Source organism: Xenopus laevis, chromosome 2S (assembly GCF_017654675.1).
Source record: "Xenopus laevis strain J_2021 chromosome 2S, Xenopus_laevis_v10.1, whole genome shotgun sequence".
NCBI lineage: Eukaryota > Metazoa > Chordata > Amphibia > Anura > Pipidae > Xenopus > Xenopus laevis.
The window spans coordinates 58,722,591-58,743,026 of record NC_054374.1 but is presented as its reverse complement, the minus strand read 5'-3'; the positions used below and the strand labels follow the sequence as shown (position 1 = coordinate 58,743,026).

The 20,436-nt window shown below is 37.5% G+C and overlaps 1 protein-coding gene across 2 annotated transcripts in view; it reads right to left on the bottom strand.

The window, feature by feature from the left end:
- Positions 1–3,804: 3,804 nt before the first annotated feature.
- The window catches only part of ilrun.S (lipid regulator with UBA-like and NBR1-like domains S homeolog), a 30,880-nt gene continuing 14,248 nt past the window's right edge, over positions 3,805–20,436 (bottom strand). Inside the window, exons 2-6 of one of the 2 annotated variants that reach the window (XM_018248480.2) lie at positions 20,098–20,252; positions 14,773–14,970; positions 13,986–14,275; positions 5,297–5,355; positions 3,805–4,330 (exon numbers count right to left, since the gene is read on the bottom strand). In XM_018248480.2, coding sequence (XP_018103969.1) covers positions 5,317–5,355; positions 13,986–14,275; positions 14,773–14,970; positions 20,098–20,252 — 682 coding nt within the window. In that variant the 3' untranslated portion in view covers positions 3,805–4,330; positions 5,297–5,316. 2 annotated transcript variants of the gene reach the window in all.

Genomic DNA, 20,436 nt, shown 5'->3' with positions numbered 1-20,436 from the left:
TGGACTTAGAATTTTTCAACTACATTTTGAGAAAGTCCTATATACTCTATTGCACTTCGCATGGTCTGCGGTGGTGAAGGCAAGTGTGGCGCAAGAGGTAACATTTAGAAAATCCACATCTTAGTGAATTTGCATAGTTACGTCCATTCGCCAGAGCGCAAACTCGCCAGTCGTTAGGTAGCGAAGTACCACTACAGTCTCTCCTTCGCTAGCAAAGTTACGACATCGACTGTTAGTAAATCAAAATGACGTCACACTGGTGAATTTTCGCCACCGTTAGTCACTTCACCCGTTGCCCCTAAATTCCTTCCTCTTTTATAAGAGAAGAGAGGAAAAAAGTGTTTTTCAAAAGTATGATATTGTCCCATATCATTGAGTGATTCTCATGGTACCTACCTTTAACACGGTGTCTTTCATATGCAGCAGCTCCATTTCATAACATATCTGTATAAATTTGCTGATTCATCTATTCGGATGGCTCTAATCAGATGCTTCCAAATAATTGGTCTCATCTGAGGCAATCCTTCTTATTAGCATGAACGGACCTTTTGGAATACCCTTGATTGTACTTGGGGTATAAAAGCTGTTGAGATGTTGTTTCTCTCCAGGGGTTTACAATACAGCTCTGTACATGTTCATTATTTTACTTAAAGGTTTTGTTCAACTTTGAGTTAACATTTTCGTTTGATGTCCGTACTGAGACAATTTTTTGGTTTTCAGTTTTTGTTATTTATAGTTATTCAGTTATTTCATTTTTTATTCAGCAGTACCACCCATTTAATATCCAACTTGTCACTCGGTATATGAGCGCCGAGGATGCGCTGGTTAAATGAGTGACTAGGATGGTGGCAATGAGGTCGGTAAAAGGCGCACATACCACCCGGATCAATGAGGCCAAGTAATGGCCAATTCCCCATGGAATGAATATTAACACATGGTGATCCCGTGCAATCATGCAAAATGCGGGACCAGTTATTTATTAATCACACATAATTGCTGCATGTAAAGTGTTTCATTTGAACAATTCCAATATCAAAGGATGGGAAGGAAGAATATTTACCTGGGGATTTCCATCAGCCTAAACCTGTGCTCAGCGGATCTTGCAATGGATGGCCAGCTGTAGGCCATTGCACACAGCAAATCTCATTGGCCTAGTGCTTAACAAATGGATCATATGTAGGGTCTTACATAACTGCCAACACGGTCCTTACACGAGACATCAAACCTGTCTTGTAGATATCTGGACAATTTGTCCTCACACTGGACAATCAAACCTGTCTGGTAGATATCTGGACGATTTTAGGCCAGATATCAGTCATATAGACCTATCAGTGGCTTGTATATCGCCGTGTGTATGGCCACCATTAGGGTTGGGTGCTCTGCAACTCCTCTCTTTTTTATAAATTGTATCCACAGATAAAGAATGTATATCAGCAGGTTGTTATGCATTTTAAGATGCAACTGCCAAAATATTATATTTCGTCTATTAGGTTGAACTACAGATTGCTCCATTTGTTGAACTAGACATGGCTTAAACATGGTGTAGTGTTCTATTAAATGCTTCACTGCATTTTGTGACTTACCATTCTGGCAAGATTTATGTATTTGGTATATATTCCAATGACAGCAATTCCAAGAGTGTGAATATATATATATATATATATATATATATATATATATATATATATATATATATATATATATATATATATATATATATATATATATAAATAGGATATATAAATAGGAAATAAACACAAATGCAAACACATTTTCCAATTTAATTTATTGATAGAAATATTCTTTATACATTAAGGAAAATATTCCTCCATTTCAATTTTTTTTTTACATGTTTTCTAAATTAAGCATTTCTTCCCTCCCACCCAACACCCTTCCCAAGCACTCTGCACTCGTCTCATGCATGCACCAAACACACATCCTATCTACTAAACTCTCACACCCTAAAAAAAAAAAGAAACAAACAAAGAGTTTTGCATGTCAAACTGGCATAAACTCTAGTTTTTTTTTCTTTTGGGAGTTTGTACATAAAGCCTTAGATGCTATTTTTAGAGGTCAAAGAATAAAATCATTATTTTGTAAATGGATCTGGGGGCTCTCCTTAAACTGTACAAATTGTAACTTTTTTTTCTGGTAAGAATGAAGTTCTGTAACTAAAACCAAACAGAATCCTTGAGGGTAGAACACTGCAGTGGGGTCAGAATTAGCTGCAAGAGCAAATTACATGACGCTGGGGTTAGGAATATGGAACGGTTCTGTACTCTCAGGAATGAAACATTTAACAGCAGTTCCTTAATTGTCTCTGTTCCCCTAAGTAGTAGATATGATATACCAAAAATGTCAAAATCATATGATGGTATACAACTAGGATTTTATATCTTTGGTTCTATAATCAGCTGTACTTGGTTTATTCTGAATTCAAAGAGAGGAGAATCATCACCATAAAACAAAGCTGCACATTTTTGTTTTGTACGAATAGCAGTATCTAGGAAAAGTTTTAGGCTTTACCTATTACACTGTTTTTAGCATACCTTTTAGCCCAAAGTTAGCATAAAGGATAAGAGTTTATTATAAATAAGGCTGAAGTCTTTTTTTCAGCCCCCAAAATCCAAATTGCATTTGCTGGAGGTGCTGCCTACTAAAAAGAAAAAAATTTAAAAGCCATACCCAATGTTTGCAAGGATTTACCCTCAATGAAGCACTATATTTGTTGGTCTATTACATCCTTTACAATCCTTAAAACAAGCCTACAACAGTAAGACTAATTTTGCATTAGTCATGGGCATAAAGGCAATTAAGAGGGTGGTTTAAAGGACATAGTATTTTCATAAGGTAAATCACTCACCACTACTAGAATTATACTTTGTTAATAAAAATAGGAGAGAAAATTTTTAAAGAATCTTTGCTCTTACAGAAAGAGATATGTATATGTATTTGCATAAATATGTTGTAAGCTAAAGCGGTCAAAGGGAAATAAAGATTGTTTACTAAAGGCTAATTTGTTTGTGTTAGGTCCGGATTCAAATTTAAAATGTAGAAAAGGGTTCTCTTTTTAATGAAAGCAGGAGCCCTTTCTCACAGCACAGATTTTGTAGCCGATGCCTCAAAATAATGGGACCAGTATTTTCCATGTTCTTTAAAATGACAATGACATTTGCAAATAAAATTTTACTTTCATACAGACTTTTTAAAGTATCTTGTATGGATATATTGTGCATGCTGTGAATGACACGCAGTGTAACAGGCACAATACAATGCATTTACATAAGTTCCCCTAGTTAAAGTGATATACACAGAAACACACAATGCTTGGCTAATTTTTTTTCAGTAGAAATGTATGCAAATGGATTGCGCATTTGTCATGCAGCATGTAGACTTTCTGGGTTCTTGTCACAAAAGTATGATCTGGCATCCCTAGGTACAACAATTGTATTTTTTTACCATTCAAAAATGGAAGAGAGGTATGGAATATGTAACAGAAAAATGCACTGAATCTGTTGTAATAGTGACTTGTTTTTCTATTTTATTTAAAGGGGTTGTAAACCCAAACATAAAACCTTTCCGAATTAAAGATATTGGAATTATTTGTAGCTTTAGAATTACATTTTTCCATTAGGAGAATTTTTGTGTTGACATCCCCTTTAAGTATTTTTACATTATCTAGTTAAGTGGATTTTTTTTTACATATACTGCAGTTCCCAACATAACTTGGGTTATAAGGAGTGGAGTCAATGGAAAATTTAAGCTCCAATAATGGTTTCAAGAAAAGGAGAAAAAAGTTATTTGTTCATCAGGACAAAAAGTATAGTAGATTTGTCCATTGTTTAATGGACCATCTAGACAAGTACACTGATTTAGATGTGACAGTGTCACTTAATGAAATCCTGCGGAAGCAGTCAATAAATCTAAAGGAAATATAAAAAAATTACAGAATTTTACAAATTGCAGGTGACAGCAAAGAAAACATGTAACCAGTAAATTTTGTCTAGGGAGTTGCTCTTGTTTCCTACAGTTGAAAATCTGCCAGTTATAACAGCTAAATGGAAAAATTTAAATGGGAAGGAAGCCGAGAAACAAAATTAAGGCTGCAGGGGAGAGTCTCTTTTGGTTGAAAACTTTACTACCCTAATCATCACAAGAATGTTCACTTTTATTAAGAGCATCCAACAAAAATATATATATTTCCCTCACATCACCTTCAGCAGGTATATTATGGTAAAGACCATCCTGTTTCTGTGGGATGAAAAAAGGACTGTGGATGGGATAAAAGTTCTTCTTAAGATTCTCCAAATGGGTAAGGCCCATGCACACTCTGAAAAGATAGACAAAGAATATAGTGTTAGAATGGACCCACAGAATTACTGTTAGCTACCCAGCAGCTCTTCTTTTACCGTTATTAAATCGTCAAAATTATTTATTTGCTATTAAGCCCTATTTGACAAATTAAGAAAATAACTCCCTTCTACAAACTCCATTAATGTAAATATATTTTTTTATAGTTTTAGTGGTGTCTGTAAATGAAGTATTCCTAATAAATATTGCAGTCAACATTTTAATTAACATTATTTTGGATAAATAAGCCCAGAAAACCTGGCGTTTTTGTAGCCACAAAAGCCTGAAACTCAAAAACCCTATGGATTTGGTTTAGGCCAGTGGTTTAAAGGGGATATATACCATGATTGTTTCACTTAGTCTACTAGGCTTATATATGTTCAAAATGAAAGGTAGTACTGTTGCTAGCATACCTTTCATATTCAGTTCCTCCCAAAATCTCTGGAGTATCTCAGAAAGATACAGTGGAGGGACTTGGACTGCTATTACAGAGCTCTACTTGGTACTAACTGACACAACCAGGTTATGTCAGCTCAAAGAAGAACTCTGCAATAGCAGCCCAAGTCCCTCCACCATTTCAAGAAATAAGGTTTGTCAATTTTGATCCTACGATTCATGGTGTACACATAGAAACCATACAAGTTAGTTCAAATGAGTCAATTAATGGACAAAGTTCTGTCTTTTGCTTCCACATTTCTTCCTGTTACAAGGTTACAATATTTTTTGGTCAAGCGATCTCTTAAGGCAGCAGAGAATACCATAAAATGGGAGCTCGATGTAAATGATGTAAAAGGCCAATATTAAGGCCAATATTAACGAATATGATATAAACTATTAGTTGCTTAAAGGAGAAATTTCATATAATCTGCATATTCAGATATAGTAATCATCCACCCCCTAAATATGTAATGATGCAGGAAAAAAAAACATTTTGAAAACTATTTACCTCCTAAAACTGTCACTTCATCAGAGCTGCTGAGAGATCCTTTCTGCTGAGAGTCTAAACTGAAATGAGGTGTGAGAGTGGCTGTTTATTCTCTCACTTGAAAATATTTTCCATAAAAAATCCCAGCATTAATGGAACAGACTATAATGTGTCTGATTTAATCTGTGTATCAGACACAACATAATGTTACAAAAAACATGTGGAGTTTGATACTGCTGTACATAAATAATAAATGATTGGTTGCAGGGAGTGGTTACTCGAAAAACTTGTGTTGAAGGGTATTTACATACAACATTATCATGATCTTATTGCAGCAATACCAATATACCATTATTGTGTTATTGCCAACCTCCAATAAATTTTTAAAAAACGAGTGACAAACAATTTTTATAACCTTTTATTTATTCAGCTTACTTTTATTGGTGGACAGTGCAGGTAAAACATGAAGGGCAGCGCTCAAGCAGGAAGCGAAAGAGAACAAATATGTGCTCTTTGCAGGACCCGACTCTTGCACTTGTTCCTTTGAGTGCGCACATTCACTGATGTGCAAATTCACGGATGTACACGTTCATTGTGTGTTTGTGACAGAGGAAGCTGGGCGTGACAAGCGCAGATCCATTGAGAAGGACGCAAGTGTGCCTTAAAGGACCCCAGTGTGTCTTGCGGTGCCAAAATAATAATGTCACTGAATGGCACCACCTAATCCTGCACGCTCTCGCCTTCATAGTGGCTGTGGCTTGCTGGGGAAAGCTCGAGCAAGCCGCCGGCACCATGAAGAAACTGTGCTGATAGCAGCACAGGAAGTCTGCATTAAAGGTAGGAGCGACACCACATTTCAAGTAAACTATACCCAAACGATATATAAAAACAGTGGATATTCTTCTATTTTATAGTATGGGCAATATATTTTTGAACAGTAATAAATAATGGTATATGTCCCCTTTAAAGGGGTTGTTCACCTTCAAACAACTAGTTGTTATCAGATAGATCACCAGAAATAACGACTTTTTCCAATGACTTTCTATTTTCTATGTGTCACGGTTTTTCTAATATTGAAGTATAAAGTGTCATTTCTCTCCTCCTGAAGCAGCTCTGGGAGGGGGGGTCGCCGATCCTGTAAACCAGGGATCAGGAACCTTGGCTCTCCAGCTGTTAAGGAACTACAAGTCCCACAATGCATTTGCCTTTAGACTCCTTCAAAAGGCTCCATTATTGCATTGTGGGACTTGTAGTTCCTTAACAGCTGGAGAGCCAAGGTTCCTGATCCCTGCTGTAAACTGTTCTAAATTGATACATTTAGTTGATACATTTCTTATCTTTGTCCCTGCTGAACAGAATCTCTGGGTTTCATTAGAGGCAGCTGTTAGAATTGATACAATTGTTGCTAATACTCCAGAGATGCTGCTGAGAAATGTATCAACTAAATGTTGCAAAATTGTAACAGTTCAGAATCTGCACCTGGATTACTGAGCTGCCAGACTCAAACACCAGAGACAGGAACATTCAACTTTAAACTTAGATTTTGGAAAAAACGTAAAAAATAAATAATGGAAAGTAATTGGAAAAAGTCATTATTTCTAGGGAACTATCTAAAAACAACTAAATTGAAAAAAGTGTTTGGAAGGTGAACAACCCCTTTAAGTATACATTTTGGGGTATAGTTTTCCTTTACGCAATGACTTACCCTTTTAATGTCAGAAAATTGTATTTGTTCATAAGAAAGAATGGTGCTAAATTTCATGTTATATAAACGTTAAGTTATCCCACAATGAGTGGGAAAGGTGATGGCACCATGTGACAAAGTGGATTGAAGGCCAGGTACAGGTTAAATAGCAGATAACTGTAGAATATCATTGTATTCTATAACAAAGCTTACCTGTTATTTGCAAAGTAACCTAAGCCTTTTCTCCTTTTTCAACTTCAATGGCCGAATAAATGCCCTCATGTCTACACAAGCACATATTTTTATCAACAGAAATAGTCTTTCTAAAGCAAACACATGACCTTTATAAATGCACGTAAATTATATTTAAAGAACAAAGTTTAAGAAAAAAATTGCTTTGGTGTTACAGTTAACAGTAACAGTTTTCCTTTAGTCTGAACTCTGTCTAACCTGAAATGTGAGTATATAACTAAAAAATAAACGCAAAATAAAGGGAGTATAGTATAAATTGTATACAGTATATAGTATAATTTGTATGATTTGAAAATGCAGATCTTCTCTATAGCACCACTACCTGATCACATCTATATTTACTCACATTAAGCTCAGCAATGCTAGTGCGTATGTGTTTCTGTACTCAGCAGGTAATTGGTCTTTTGGAAAAAAGAAAAAAAATGTTTATTTGTGAACCAACGTTTGAGTCCCCTCAAAGAGATTCTGTTATGATTTTTATGGTGTCGTTTTTACTTTTAAATTATACTGTTTACACTGCAAATAATTCACTCTACCATGTAAAATGTAATTCCTAACCCAACAAGTGTATTTTGTTTTTAGTTGTAATATTGGTGTATATCAGGTAATTTTGCGTGGTCATGTACTTTCAGAAAGAACCATTTTTACACTATGAAACTGCTTTCGGACAGGCTATTGTTTTTGCTACTCAAGGTAACTGGTGGAGTTTAAGTGGGACATGGATTTTTGCTATTGAGTGCTGTTCTTATATCGACCAAGGAGCCTTTATCTGGTTACCTTCCCATTGTTCTGCTGATGGGCTGCATTTTAAGGAGTTAACTCTTACACACTTTTCGAGCAAGGCTGGAATATGACACATGGAAAGGACGCTGTACATCCTTACACCAGGTACGGAATGTAAGGATGCAGTGGTAGGATACCACAGTGACAGTGGTTTGAGAGCTCTCAGGAGTGCAACTGTTACTTTATCAGAAAAACTCTTCTGTGACCAGAAAGTGCTCTGAATAGCCATGTCATTAGTGCCAAATTTTCTAGCCCACGGTGGTGAGAGGGGGTAGAGTGGTTGAAGTAGGAGGCTAGAAGGTCCATCTGCATTTATTCCCAGAGGAGGATTAGCTGGATATTGAGAAGGATTCATTTCCATGTGTCAAGTAAACTGCAATGGAGAAAATCTGCTTCCCAGTTCCAGAATATAGGCTGTTGCTAGACGACAGTGATTGGTCTCAACCCACTGAAGGAGGCAAGACACTTCCTTCCAGATGGAGTTATTCTGTGTGCAGCCCTGATGGCTGCACATATTCAGAGCGGAGCAATCAAATGTATTACAGAAACCGATTACAACATCTCTCAAACACAGCTGTTACAGTATGAATAATTGCATAAATAAAATTTTGATTATGATAGTTCATTAGATAGATAAGATAGATAATACTGTGCAATTTGTCCAATTGTGTATAGAGAATATGGAAATATTCCCAGTCACTAGCATGCCAGCAGGAAGGAAACTAAATTAGAATGCAAGGTAAAGACTAAACGCAAGACAATGAACCATAAACAGGTATACTGTAGCAGACACATGTGAAACCACACCTTTTGTGTGATGGAGTCTGGTATCGCAGTATTAAAAGTACAACCTGTTCTGAATTCCTGCAATTGGAGCCATAGGTTATGCATTCTAATTTAGACTTGTCTTGGGAATGAACTCATGCATATCCTAAAAGGCTAATGAAGTAGTCATCTGGCAGAAGGGATGTAACTTTTGAACATCCCAATCATAGTATAGCTAAACAGTGTCACTCTGTGGCTACTAAACAAAATAAAACATTGTCTTGCATAAGAAAGGGAATTAAATCAAGGAATGAAAATTTAATTTATAGGCTTCTGGTAAAGCCTCACCTTGAGTATGCAGTGCAGACATGCAACTAAACTGGTAAAAGGCATGGAGGATTTAAACTATGAGGGTAGCCTGTCAAGGCTGAGGTTGTTTTATCAGGAAAAAAAACAAAAAATGACACTAGGGGACATGCTTAGAATGCCTTGCAAAAGCATTCACCCCCATGGCTTTGTACCTATTTTTTTTACATTCCAACCTATAATTTAAATGTTTCTGAATCTTATTTTATGTGATGGATCTGCACAAAATAGTCTAAGTTGGTGAAGTGAAATGAGAAAAAAAATTTTTATATATATAAAAACTGAAAAATGGCATGTGCATATGTATTCACCCCCTTTGCCATGAATCCCCTAAATACCCTGATGCAACCAATTACCTTCAAAAGTCACTTAATTAATGAAATGAAGTCAAGCTGTGTGCAATCTAGGTGTCACATGATCTGTCAGTATACACACACACCATCCAACATGAAGGAGCTGGAGCAGTTTTGCCTTGAGGAATGGGCAAAAAATCCCAGTGGCAAGATGTGGCAAGCTCATAAAGATTTATCCAAAGCGACTTACAGTTGTAATTGCTGCAAAAGATGGCTCTACAAAGTAATGACTTTACAGGGGGGGGGTGAACAGTTATGCATGCTGAAGATCTCTCTTATTTTGTCCTATTTGTTGTTTGCTTCACAATAAAAAAAAATCTTCAAAGTTGTAGGCATGTTCTGTTAATGAAATAGTGCAAACTCTCAAACAATCCATTTTAAATCCAGGTTGTGAGGCAACAAAACATGAAAAATGCCAAGGGGGTGAATACTTTTTCAAGGCACTGTACTCTTTACAAATACATTAGAGGGAACAGATCACATTTTGTGATAGGGGTTGAATTTGATGGACTATTTTCAAACAAACTTAACCAATCAACTATAAAAAGCTAAACAGTAACATGTGCACCCTGCCCAAGGTTGCAGCAAAGATCAAAGTGGAAGAAGATGATGTGGTGCTCTTACAGAAGTACCCAGTTGTTACACATTTCAGCAAACAGGAGCACCAGCCTGGGGTCTCAGGCAATCAAATATAATCATTGGGGGTGCCTAACATTTGGCTAAAAATTCCAGCAGTACACTACCAAGTTTTCAAAGTGCTTGTTCCAGAAATCTGAATACTTTAGATTTCAAAGCCAAACTATTTTTGGAAATTACATATACTCCTAAATACAACACGATTTCTGAAAATTACCTTACAGTATGCAATTTGCTGCATTTGTCTTATACAATTTCTAAATATGATCACTAGTAGTCATGGGCTAATCTGACCATTTTCACTAAAAATTCCCGAACGGCGAAATATTTTGCAAACGATTTGAATGGGTGTTTTTTGAACGTCAATGTTTCAAACGGTGCAACTTTTTTTTTTTTTTCTAAATTATCCATTAGAGTCTGTGGGTGTTTTTTTTTTCACAGCAAAGGATGGCGAAATATTTTGCTCATCCTGAACAGGAATCTACTGAACAATTTGATGTCCAGTATGCATAGATCTACCAAAGTATGTGGCATGTAGGGACCCTAAAATGAAAACAGCACTTGTAAATGTTCTTGACTTGCAATTCAATTCATCAAACAATGCATATTATGTAGTAAGATCTCCTAATAGTATAAAGACTCCAGAAAAACATCATGGCAGGGCAGCTGTGACCTAAAATGGAAGATTTAAAGGACAAGGAAAGCCTTCAACACAAGTTTTAAGTATAAAATAGAGTACCACCTGCTGTACTGAATTGCTACCTAAATTAAATTGTGCCTGTAGGTACTTTTGCCTACTTGAAAAAGAGTGCTGACATTTTTTCTTTTATTAAGATAGCCACTACTGTGCATGCACAATATTTCCTTTACCCGCTGACCCTTATGCACTGTTCCTTCCACACTTTGTATACAATGCTGCAATGTTAGATGCACAAGACCACAGGGACATGAGCCAGGAAAAAGCAGGCAGAAATAAAGATTGGTATAAAAGAATACAAACAACTAAGCCTGCATAGAGCCTGAACTGCTCTTCATGTAAAAGAATGCTTGCTTCCAAACCCAGTAATTACACTTCTAAACCAAGACGCTTTCTGGTAGACACTGCAGCGTATACCCTGGGTTTTGGTTAGGAAACCACCTCTAAACTAGAGGTGGCCATAGAAATTACAATCTTTCCTGGAAAAGATCTTTCCAGGAAAGATCACTTGTTTCAATGCATACATGTAGAGCTGAATTGTCAGATATACAGGTAGAAACAATAGAATTCTGCCTATATCGGACGATTCAGCATGAACAAAGACTGATATTCGGATGCCTTTAAAGGCCGATAGACTAGCCGTCAGATATTAAAGTCTTCTGCCGATACCAGTCAGCTCATCTCCCACCATACACGCACCGGATATCGTACGAAAAGTAGTTTTGTACAATATTACGGACACTTACGGATTTCAGCAGCTAAACAATTACAGACAGTGCTGCAGCGCACAGTAAAAGTATGGCTGTCCAAATATCTTCTAAGGGGTTGTTTATGTTTTCAGATTGTTCACCATAAACAAAGATTTTTTTAAAATTGCTTTACATATTTTATTTTATACGGTTTTCCCAAAATTGAAGTTTAACGTTTAATGTCTCTACTGCTTCAGTCTGGCAGCTCAGTGATACAGGGACATTCTGAACTGTTATAATTCGCTACATTTAGTCGAAACATTTCTACACAGTATCTGTATTGGTATCAGCAACTATTGTATCAATTCTGACAGCTGCCTTTTATGGGGATGTAAAGGCAAAAAAAAAAAAATAAAATCCCATTTTTACTTTCTTTAATGAAAATGAAGCCTCTCTCTAATATACTTTAATTAAAAAATGTGTAGCGTTTTTATAAGAAACCTGACTGTATGCAGTGAAATTCCCCCTTTGTTTTACTTGCTCTGACTGCTGAGGTTAGGAAACTTCAGACAGTCCCTAACTGCTATGCTGGGAAACTGGTCATACTTTCAAATGGCAGGGGGGAGCCACCCACCTTACTTCCCAAAACTCGAGCAGCTTTGTTTGTTTTCCTGTAGAGCAGCCGGCAACTGTGTAGAGATTTATATCGACAGGCCCAGTGCAGTCTACATATTCTGATTATTAATCAGTCTTGCTGTATTGGCTTCTATGTCAGATTTGATAATGTATGACGATCCCTAAGCTTAACCTCAGCCCAGACCACACTGAGCAGGTGCGTAGTCTTGGTCTTGCAAAGATGTGTCTAACTTTGAAAACATAAATCATTTGTTTAATTAGGCTTCTGGTGCAGTAAGTTCATGTTTATGCTTAGTATACAAAATACAGCATTTCTAGCATTATTCTGGTTTAGACTTTAGTTCCCTTTAATGTTTCCAACTCCAACTGCAGGGACAAAGATCACAGAGCCAGATTTAAACAGATAAACTGGGATTCTATTTGGAGCATTTTGCTGCAGCCTGGAGAATTGTTGAAAGTTTGTATGTTTTAAACAATACAAAAACTATAAAATCCACATTAGATTACATGACAACACAGGACCCAGTGCATTCTGCATATTCCGATTATTAATCAGTCTTGCTGTATCTGCTTCTATGGCAGATGTTATTTCACTTATACTGTTTTGATAATTTATAAGGATCCCAAAGCAGCAAGGCAGATACCACACTGAGCATGTGCAGTTCATGCAAATATGTTTAACACAGTTACAAAATGGTGACCACCTGAGGCCAACTTTGAAAACATAAATAATTTGTTTAATTAGGCTTCTGTTGCAGTAAATTCAGGTTTATGATAGTATACAAAATACAGCATACAATCAGGTTTTTCATAAAAACTATACAGATTTTTTTTTAATTGAAGTATCTTTGGGGATTTTATTTTTGCCTTTACATCCCCTTCAAAGAGTTGGTGAGCACCCCCTCCCAGAGCTGCTTTAGAAGGTCTTTATTTCTGGTGAACAATCTGAAGCCAACTGAACAGAAAAAAGTGTTTGACTGTGAACAACCCCTTTAGGGCTATTCCACACGGGGAGATAGCCACGCGTTTGCGGTCGCGGCGACAAAGCGCCGCGCCAGTCGCCGCGACCGGCGCAGGCGACAGTTTTGTATGGGCGCCTATGTAAAAACGCCTGTGCTAACCACACGAGGCGATGCGCTTTTCAACAGTCGCCTGAAAAAGCCTGGCGAGGCATTTTCAGGCGACTGTTGAAAAGCGCATCGCCTCGTGTGGTTAGCACAGGCGTTTTTACATAGGCGCCCATACAAAACTGTCGCCTGCGCCGGTCGCGGCGCTTTGTCGCCGCGACCGCAAACGCGTGGCTATCTCCCCGTGTGGACTAGCCCTTAATAGACTTTCCTTGTCCTTTAAACTAGAAAAATTTGGGTTCACAGACAGACTTTGGTACACAAAGGGGCCTATTTATCATACTGTGTAAATCAAATTAACACCAGAAAAAGTATAAAAAGCTGTTTAAAATAAACGGCAAGTTAAGAAGTGCATTATATTTTACTGCACCCAAACACTGGATTTGAGACTTATTTTAAACTATTTGAGACCTTACATAATCTGTCAAAGTCACTGGGAAAAATATTAATCAAACTAACTTCCAGGGGGGAAAACAACATGGCTGCTACTCTATTAAAAATTTGGTGTGTGGAATTTTACTATCCACTATATATTAGAAAGCAGATAGCTGTCCATTTGTTAACAATAATGAAGATGCATACAGTAAGACACAATAAAAATCAGTAGCTTGACTATCATTTTCATCTGACATAATTGGATCTACTGACAAACAAGACAGTCATATTTAATTTGTTTTCACAACAATTTTCCAAAAATTTACAGAAAGCACACAACATCTCACCTCTCTATATGTTGCAACTGAACGGTTGGCCGGGTGATCCGGTGCACATATATTTACAGAGGTCTGAGAAAGTCCATTCTGCTCATTTTCAGAGGGCTCTGCCTCAGGCCCCCATCCACCCATGTCCTCCTGTTCAGGCGACAGGCTTTTTTCTGGGGAAGCAAAGGGGTTGTAGTTGCCTCCAAGATTTCGATGAGGTTGAGTATTAAATTCTGTTTCAAATGAAGACAGCTGCTGAGTAACCCCCAATAGACCTCCAGCCTCCACACTCAGGATCACCCAAATGACATCTGAGTAGCAAAATAAAAAGAAAAAAAAATATAATGAATTGTGTAAAATAAATTAATGGTTGCTGAATGTTCCCCTATCAGAGTAGCTTTCCTAATTTCTTTACTTTTCATTCTTAAGGAGCTATTTGTCAGTAGTATAACTCTTCTTTGTCCCATAACTTTCCTCTCTACTTATTTTTCTCTCCCTTTTCTTTCATAGCAAATCCTTTTGGGTTTCCTCCGATTTTCAGTTCCTTCTACCCTGCTTCAGCACATTTTGTTACAAGTAATCTGCTTATTATGTTCACTTTATAAAACACAAGCATGTTGAAACAACAGTCATCAGACTGTAGTATAACCTGTTAGCAAATAACAAAACATATCATCACTACAACACCCCCTTATATAAAGTTCCTGAGTATTTCCTTAGAAAATTTTGTGAATAACTGTTAATATTTTAATAATTATACATCTTCATATTAATTTTAAAGAACAAACCGTGTTTTTTGGCAAATTACCTCCAAAATATAGACCAGTAGCAGTACACATCCTCCACTGGCCCTGGTACATGCCGGCCTGATTCGGACTACACATCGGCACGCTGACATCAGTCATCTCCTGTGCATCTAAGGATCGAACTAATACCATGTTGACATGACCAAACTGATCACCCCCAACATACCGCAGACACACACCAGGGGGCCATGCCTCTGATCCTAGAAGTTAATAAATAAATCAAAGAATTAGAAAAAGATCACCCACAACATTCCAAACCGGAGGGGAATTTAGGATTGGCCAATAAAGACAAGGGTGGTATGGGAACTTCTTTATTGCACTCTGGAAAATGTATAGGGTGAGGTAAGTGAGCCATAATAAATTGCTTAGTTTGGTGCTACCTAATGTTGCTGTAGCGGTGTCCAAAATAGAGAATGAGCCATAGTATGCCATTCTACAATTTAGTCAATTGAGCTGCAACCTGCTCTGGAGATCGGGGCCACCCAAGTTCCACCTTGTACCCACCGCAAAAAGTGGCATTTAGTCTAGGCCGATTACTGACATTTTTAGCATGTGAACTTTAGCCAAAAAACTGTAATATCATCCAGAGTGTACCATTGAGGTTAACTTTTTGAATACTCTGGAATAGTTATCTTGAGATCATCCTGTTTAGTCTGGGTTATTTGTACTCCAAGATATTTTAAATTCTTAATTTGCTGTTGAAATTCAAAATTTATTTCAAGAAGTTTTTGGACATGCAGTGGAAGGTTTATGTTAATTAACAGTCAGAACCAAGATTAGACAGAAATCAGTAAGCAAATACAAAAAAGGGGGGTTGTGGGTGCACTCCTAAGGCTAAATTATAATATGTTTAAGTACAATGGAAATTGAAACCAAGGTTCAGGAGACATTTACTTCAAGTAATGCTATTAAGCAGAGAGGTAAAAGACCTTATATATTATGACCAGAGGTAAACAAGTTAGGGACCACCGTGTGGGGTTTACCTTGACGTTGTATGGTGGCTTATTAATTTTATGATCATAATTTGTAACAAAAAAAACCTTTTCTTTTAAAATACATGCACTTGCATATGTATTGAATTATTAAGACAGGGGACCAGGGAATGTGCATTGATTAACTGTCCAGGTCAGTAGCACTTCCATTATACTTAAACATATTATAATTTAGCCTTAGGAGTACACCCACAACCCCCCTTTTTTTGTAAATCAGTAAGCAGGAGGGAAGTCATGGGCTTGGTAAGTCGCATCAGTAAAATGATGAACATAAAAGGCACATTTGTGAAGAACACCCCACCCTGATATATACATCAGTGTTTTTGTTGAATACATGCAGTAGGAAGTTATATTATTAAGGCAAAAAGAAGGGAAGAGAAGGGGCCTAGTGTCTTGTGTAACTTGAAAAGTTTCTGAAAGAAAGCAAAGATCATGGACTCTTGGTGAGTGGTCTAAAACTTTAAAGGACAACTAGCCTAACTAAAGACAAAAGCTTGAAATGTTGTAAATTATGTTGTGGCAACCATAGCCCTTTAAGCAAGGAAGATCTGTGCCTCCAAAGATGCCCCCAGCAGCTCCCCATCTGCTCTTCTGCTGATCTCACTGCACATGCTTTGTGCTGCTGTCAGTTACTGAGCTTAGGGGCAGACTCAAAATATACAGTTCACATAAAATATAAATGTCACAATATACATTAGTAATTCATACAGATAATTATTAAATGGCAACACAGAAACCAGTGCAATTAGTATCAGAATTTAATAATCAGCCTTGTAGCATTAGATTATATTACGGGCCAAACTAATTTTCTTCTTGATAATTTGCGACCCCTAAGCTTCTCAACAGCTTCTCAGAGCCCAATAAGCATGTGAGTGTCGCAGACACTTTCCAAGACTGTGACCCCCTGTGACAGGTTTGAAGTCCTGGATCATTGCTGCTATTGAGAAGCTGGAACTAGGCTGATGCAATAAGTTTAGCATATAAAATATGCATTTTTTTTACCCTCATTAATTTTTAGGTTTTAGTTCTCCTATAAAGTAATTTACAAAAGTAAGAGGGAAACAATATTTCAGAATGATCTGCAATAAATATTGCCAAGAGGAAGAATCAAATTCCTTTTTAACGATAGTACCGGTAATGTTGAAGGACTAGAACTCCTTTTGGATAAATTAATTTAGTGGCGAATGCGGTTACCTGCATATTTTGAAATAATTCCTGCTTGATCATTGTTGATCGGACCACTGATACATTGATTTAAAGGAAAACTATACCCCCCAAACAATGTAGGTCACTATTAAAAGCTACGGAGTAAAACAGCTCATGTGTAAAACCCTGCTTCATGTAAATGAACCATTATCATAATAATATACTTTTTTAGTAGTATGTGCCATTGGGTAATCATAAATAGAAAATTGCCATTTTAAAAAATAAGGGCTGCCCCCTGGGATCGTAAGATTCACTGTGCACACATACAAACCACATGTAAGGTCACATGAGCCAATTAACAGACAGAGTTCTGCCTTTTGCTTCCTCACTTCTTCCTGTTACAGTTCTTGTTGTAGTATTTCTGGTAAGGTGATCTCTGAGGCAGCACAGATAGAGTCACGAAATGGTGGTTCAAGGCAAGAGATGTAAAGGGGCAATATTTATGTAAATATATATTCCAGTTTGGTAAGATTCTTTAATATGTCATTCAATTTGATATAAACTGTTGCTTAAGTATTCATTTTGGGGATATAGTTTTCCTTTAATAGGAAAGAACTGTAGCTAATAATTTAAGATCTAAATTAAAAAACAGCTCATATGTAAAACCCTGCTTCATGTAAATAAACCATTTTCATAATAATATACTTTTTTAGTAGTATGTGCCATTGGGTAATCATAAATAGAAAACTGCCATTTTAAAAAAATAAGGGCAACCCCCTGGGATCGTATGATTCAGGGTGCACACAATCAAACCAAATAAACTATACTGGTTAGGTCACATGAGCCAATTAACAGACAGAGTTCTGTCTTTTGCTCCTACACTTCTCCGTTAAGCTGGCCATAGACGCAAAGATCTCATCGAACGAATCAAGGATTTGTACGATTTTCGGAATGTTTGTGGAGAGTCCTGACATTTTTCGTCCGGCGGAGATCGTTGTTTGGTCGATCGGACAGGTTAGAAAATTTATGTCGGCTGCGGGTAGTATCTCTGGGTGTATTGAGTGCAGAACCACATGGGAGGGATCACTGGTAAGGAAGAGAGGGGGTGGAAATGTATGAGAGTTAAGGTTCTTGGTGATTTATGGAAGTATGTGGGTAGAACGCACATAAAACAAGGATACGGCAGACGATGAACAGTGTTTAACGGTGTTTAAGAGACTTTTAGTTGGCAGTATGTATTTTATGTCTAAGTGCATTTAATGTGTTTTGTCTAAACGGTAGTCGCCTATTGGTGACGAGGATGTTACGTCATCATTCATTTAGTGGTTTCTTAGAGAAGTTGCCCTTGCGTTGGCTAATTTGCATACGGCGGGAAGTTAAAAGGACGTATATGTTGCAGCAAATACATTACACAAGCCCAGGGAAGCTTAATAAAAGAAAATAGAGTTGTTAGTATGCCATACACATGATCCCAGTGTATAGTTTATGTGCCATATGTTAGGAAATGTAGGCGGGAAGCCAGTTACCTTAAAAAAATGTTACGCTCTTTTGCAGCCTGTCACCTTGAAAAAAAGGAAAAGACGCCAGTGTTTTTTGAGACTTTTCAACTACATTTTTATGAACTCCTATCTACTCTATTGCACTTTGCCTGGTCTGACGTGGTGAAGGCAAGTCAGGCACAAGAGGTAACGTTCAGTAAAATCCACATCTTAGCGAATTTGCGCAGTTACGTCCCTTCGCCAGAGCAGAACTTCGTCTGGCAATTGAGTGCGAATGAGCACCAGCGTCAGTCTCTTTCGCTAGCGAAGTTATGCCTGTGCCCGGCAAATTTTCACCAGCGTTAGTCACTTCACCCTTTAGTAAATTTGCCCCATTGTGTTTATGTGACTGTCCTATGTGAATCACAAGATGCAAATGTCCTGCGCAATGGAGCCCTGACTGGAATGTGGGTATACACAATTATTTTGGGATTCACGGGGAGACAGGCGAACACCGACGGATCCTCACGGTATTACGAATCAAGAGGTGATTGTCAGGTTCAAATCAATTAATGGCAAACCCGCATCTATTAATATGAGCGAGCACCCGGCTCTCCAACGCTTTTGATAAAGCCTGCGAGTGGCAGATGAAATGTGCGTCAGGCGCAATTTTAGCTTTAGGCTAGGCAGGGCACCGAATAGCTTAGAACGGGGGGGCAGTGATCTCTCCACGGATCGGGAGGGTACTCGATGTGGGTGAAGAGATTGGCAACCAAATCCGATGGTTATGGTTCTCTAAGCGCTACTCTTCATTGCCGACTTGTGCCTGAAGCACGGTACTAGCTGGGAGTCAGACAGCATTGAAAAATCTCACCGGTTCACTGTACATCGGTGCATCTACCTAGTTGGCTCATGGGAGGGAACTCTGTGTGGGAGAAGGGGTTGGCACCTGTGCTGGGATACATTAAATGACTCGCTGCGAGTTAGGCAGCGTTATAGAATCTCACCAGTTCACTGTACATTGGTGTATCTAACAATTGGCTCACAGGAGGGAACTCTGTGCGGGAGAAGGCACTCCAATATGTCCAAAGATATTACCCAATCCGCAGAACAAACATATTAGACAAGCTGAAGTGTAATTTGGACATATACAACCGTTTATTTAACCAACCAACCCACTGCCTCCGTTGATCAGTCTCCCTACCAGTAGCCAGATTTTAAGTCACACACATTGGACAAATTGTTTTATGTAATTATTTATTAAAAGTTATGTTTTAAACATTGTTCATATACGAGTCTTCAGATGCAAGGGATGAGAGGGTGCAACAATATGGGTCAGTTCTTTCTTTTTTTCCCCTTAATTCTGCCTAAACTACTTGACCCTGCACACCATCATCTGCAAAGAGATTATTAAAAAATAAAAAGGAAAATACAGAGATTATGTTTTGCTAAAATTAGGTGCGGGAAAAGACTCAAAATTGTGAAAAAATTAGAAATGTATAATTTTGGGGACTTTTGTACGAAATCCAGCACAGATCATGATATCATATGGGTGAGACGAGCACAATCAATTTTAGCAGCCCTTCTGGAATAAAATACAGGCTATGCCTACTTTTTAACCCACAGAAATTATAAAGTCAGACAACTTTAACCACTGCAATTTAGTACAGCTAACTGCACACCCTTATACTATACCCACAGAAAGGAATACCTGTGTTCTGGATTCTCCAGGTCTTGGTAAACTGTGTGTCCGGTGGCACAGACTCCCCCTCCCCAATAGTTACATCTTCTACAAACGACATGCATGGGACAGTGACACTTGGGCTTTCAAAGTCATAATATGCTCCAATTGCAGCTTGGAGATTCCTGAAAGAAAAAATGTCCATTAATTAAGTACTTAGGTGTTTCAAATCTAGACATGTAAAAATTACTGGTTACATGGAAGACAGCCTTCAAAGTAGAAGCTGTAAAGAGATAACTAAACTATATATATATATATATATATATATATATATATATATATATATATATATATATATATATATATATA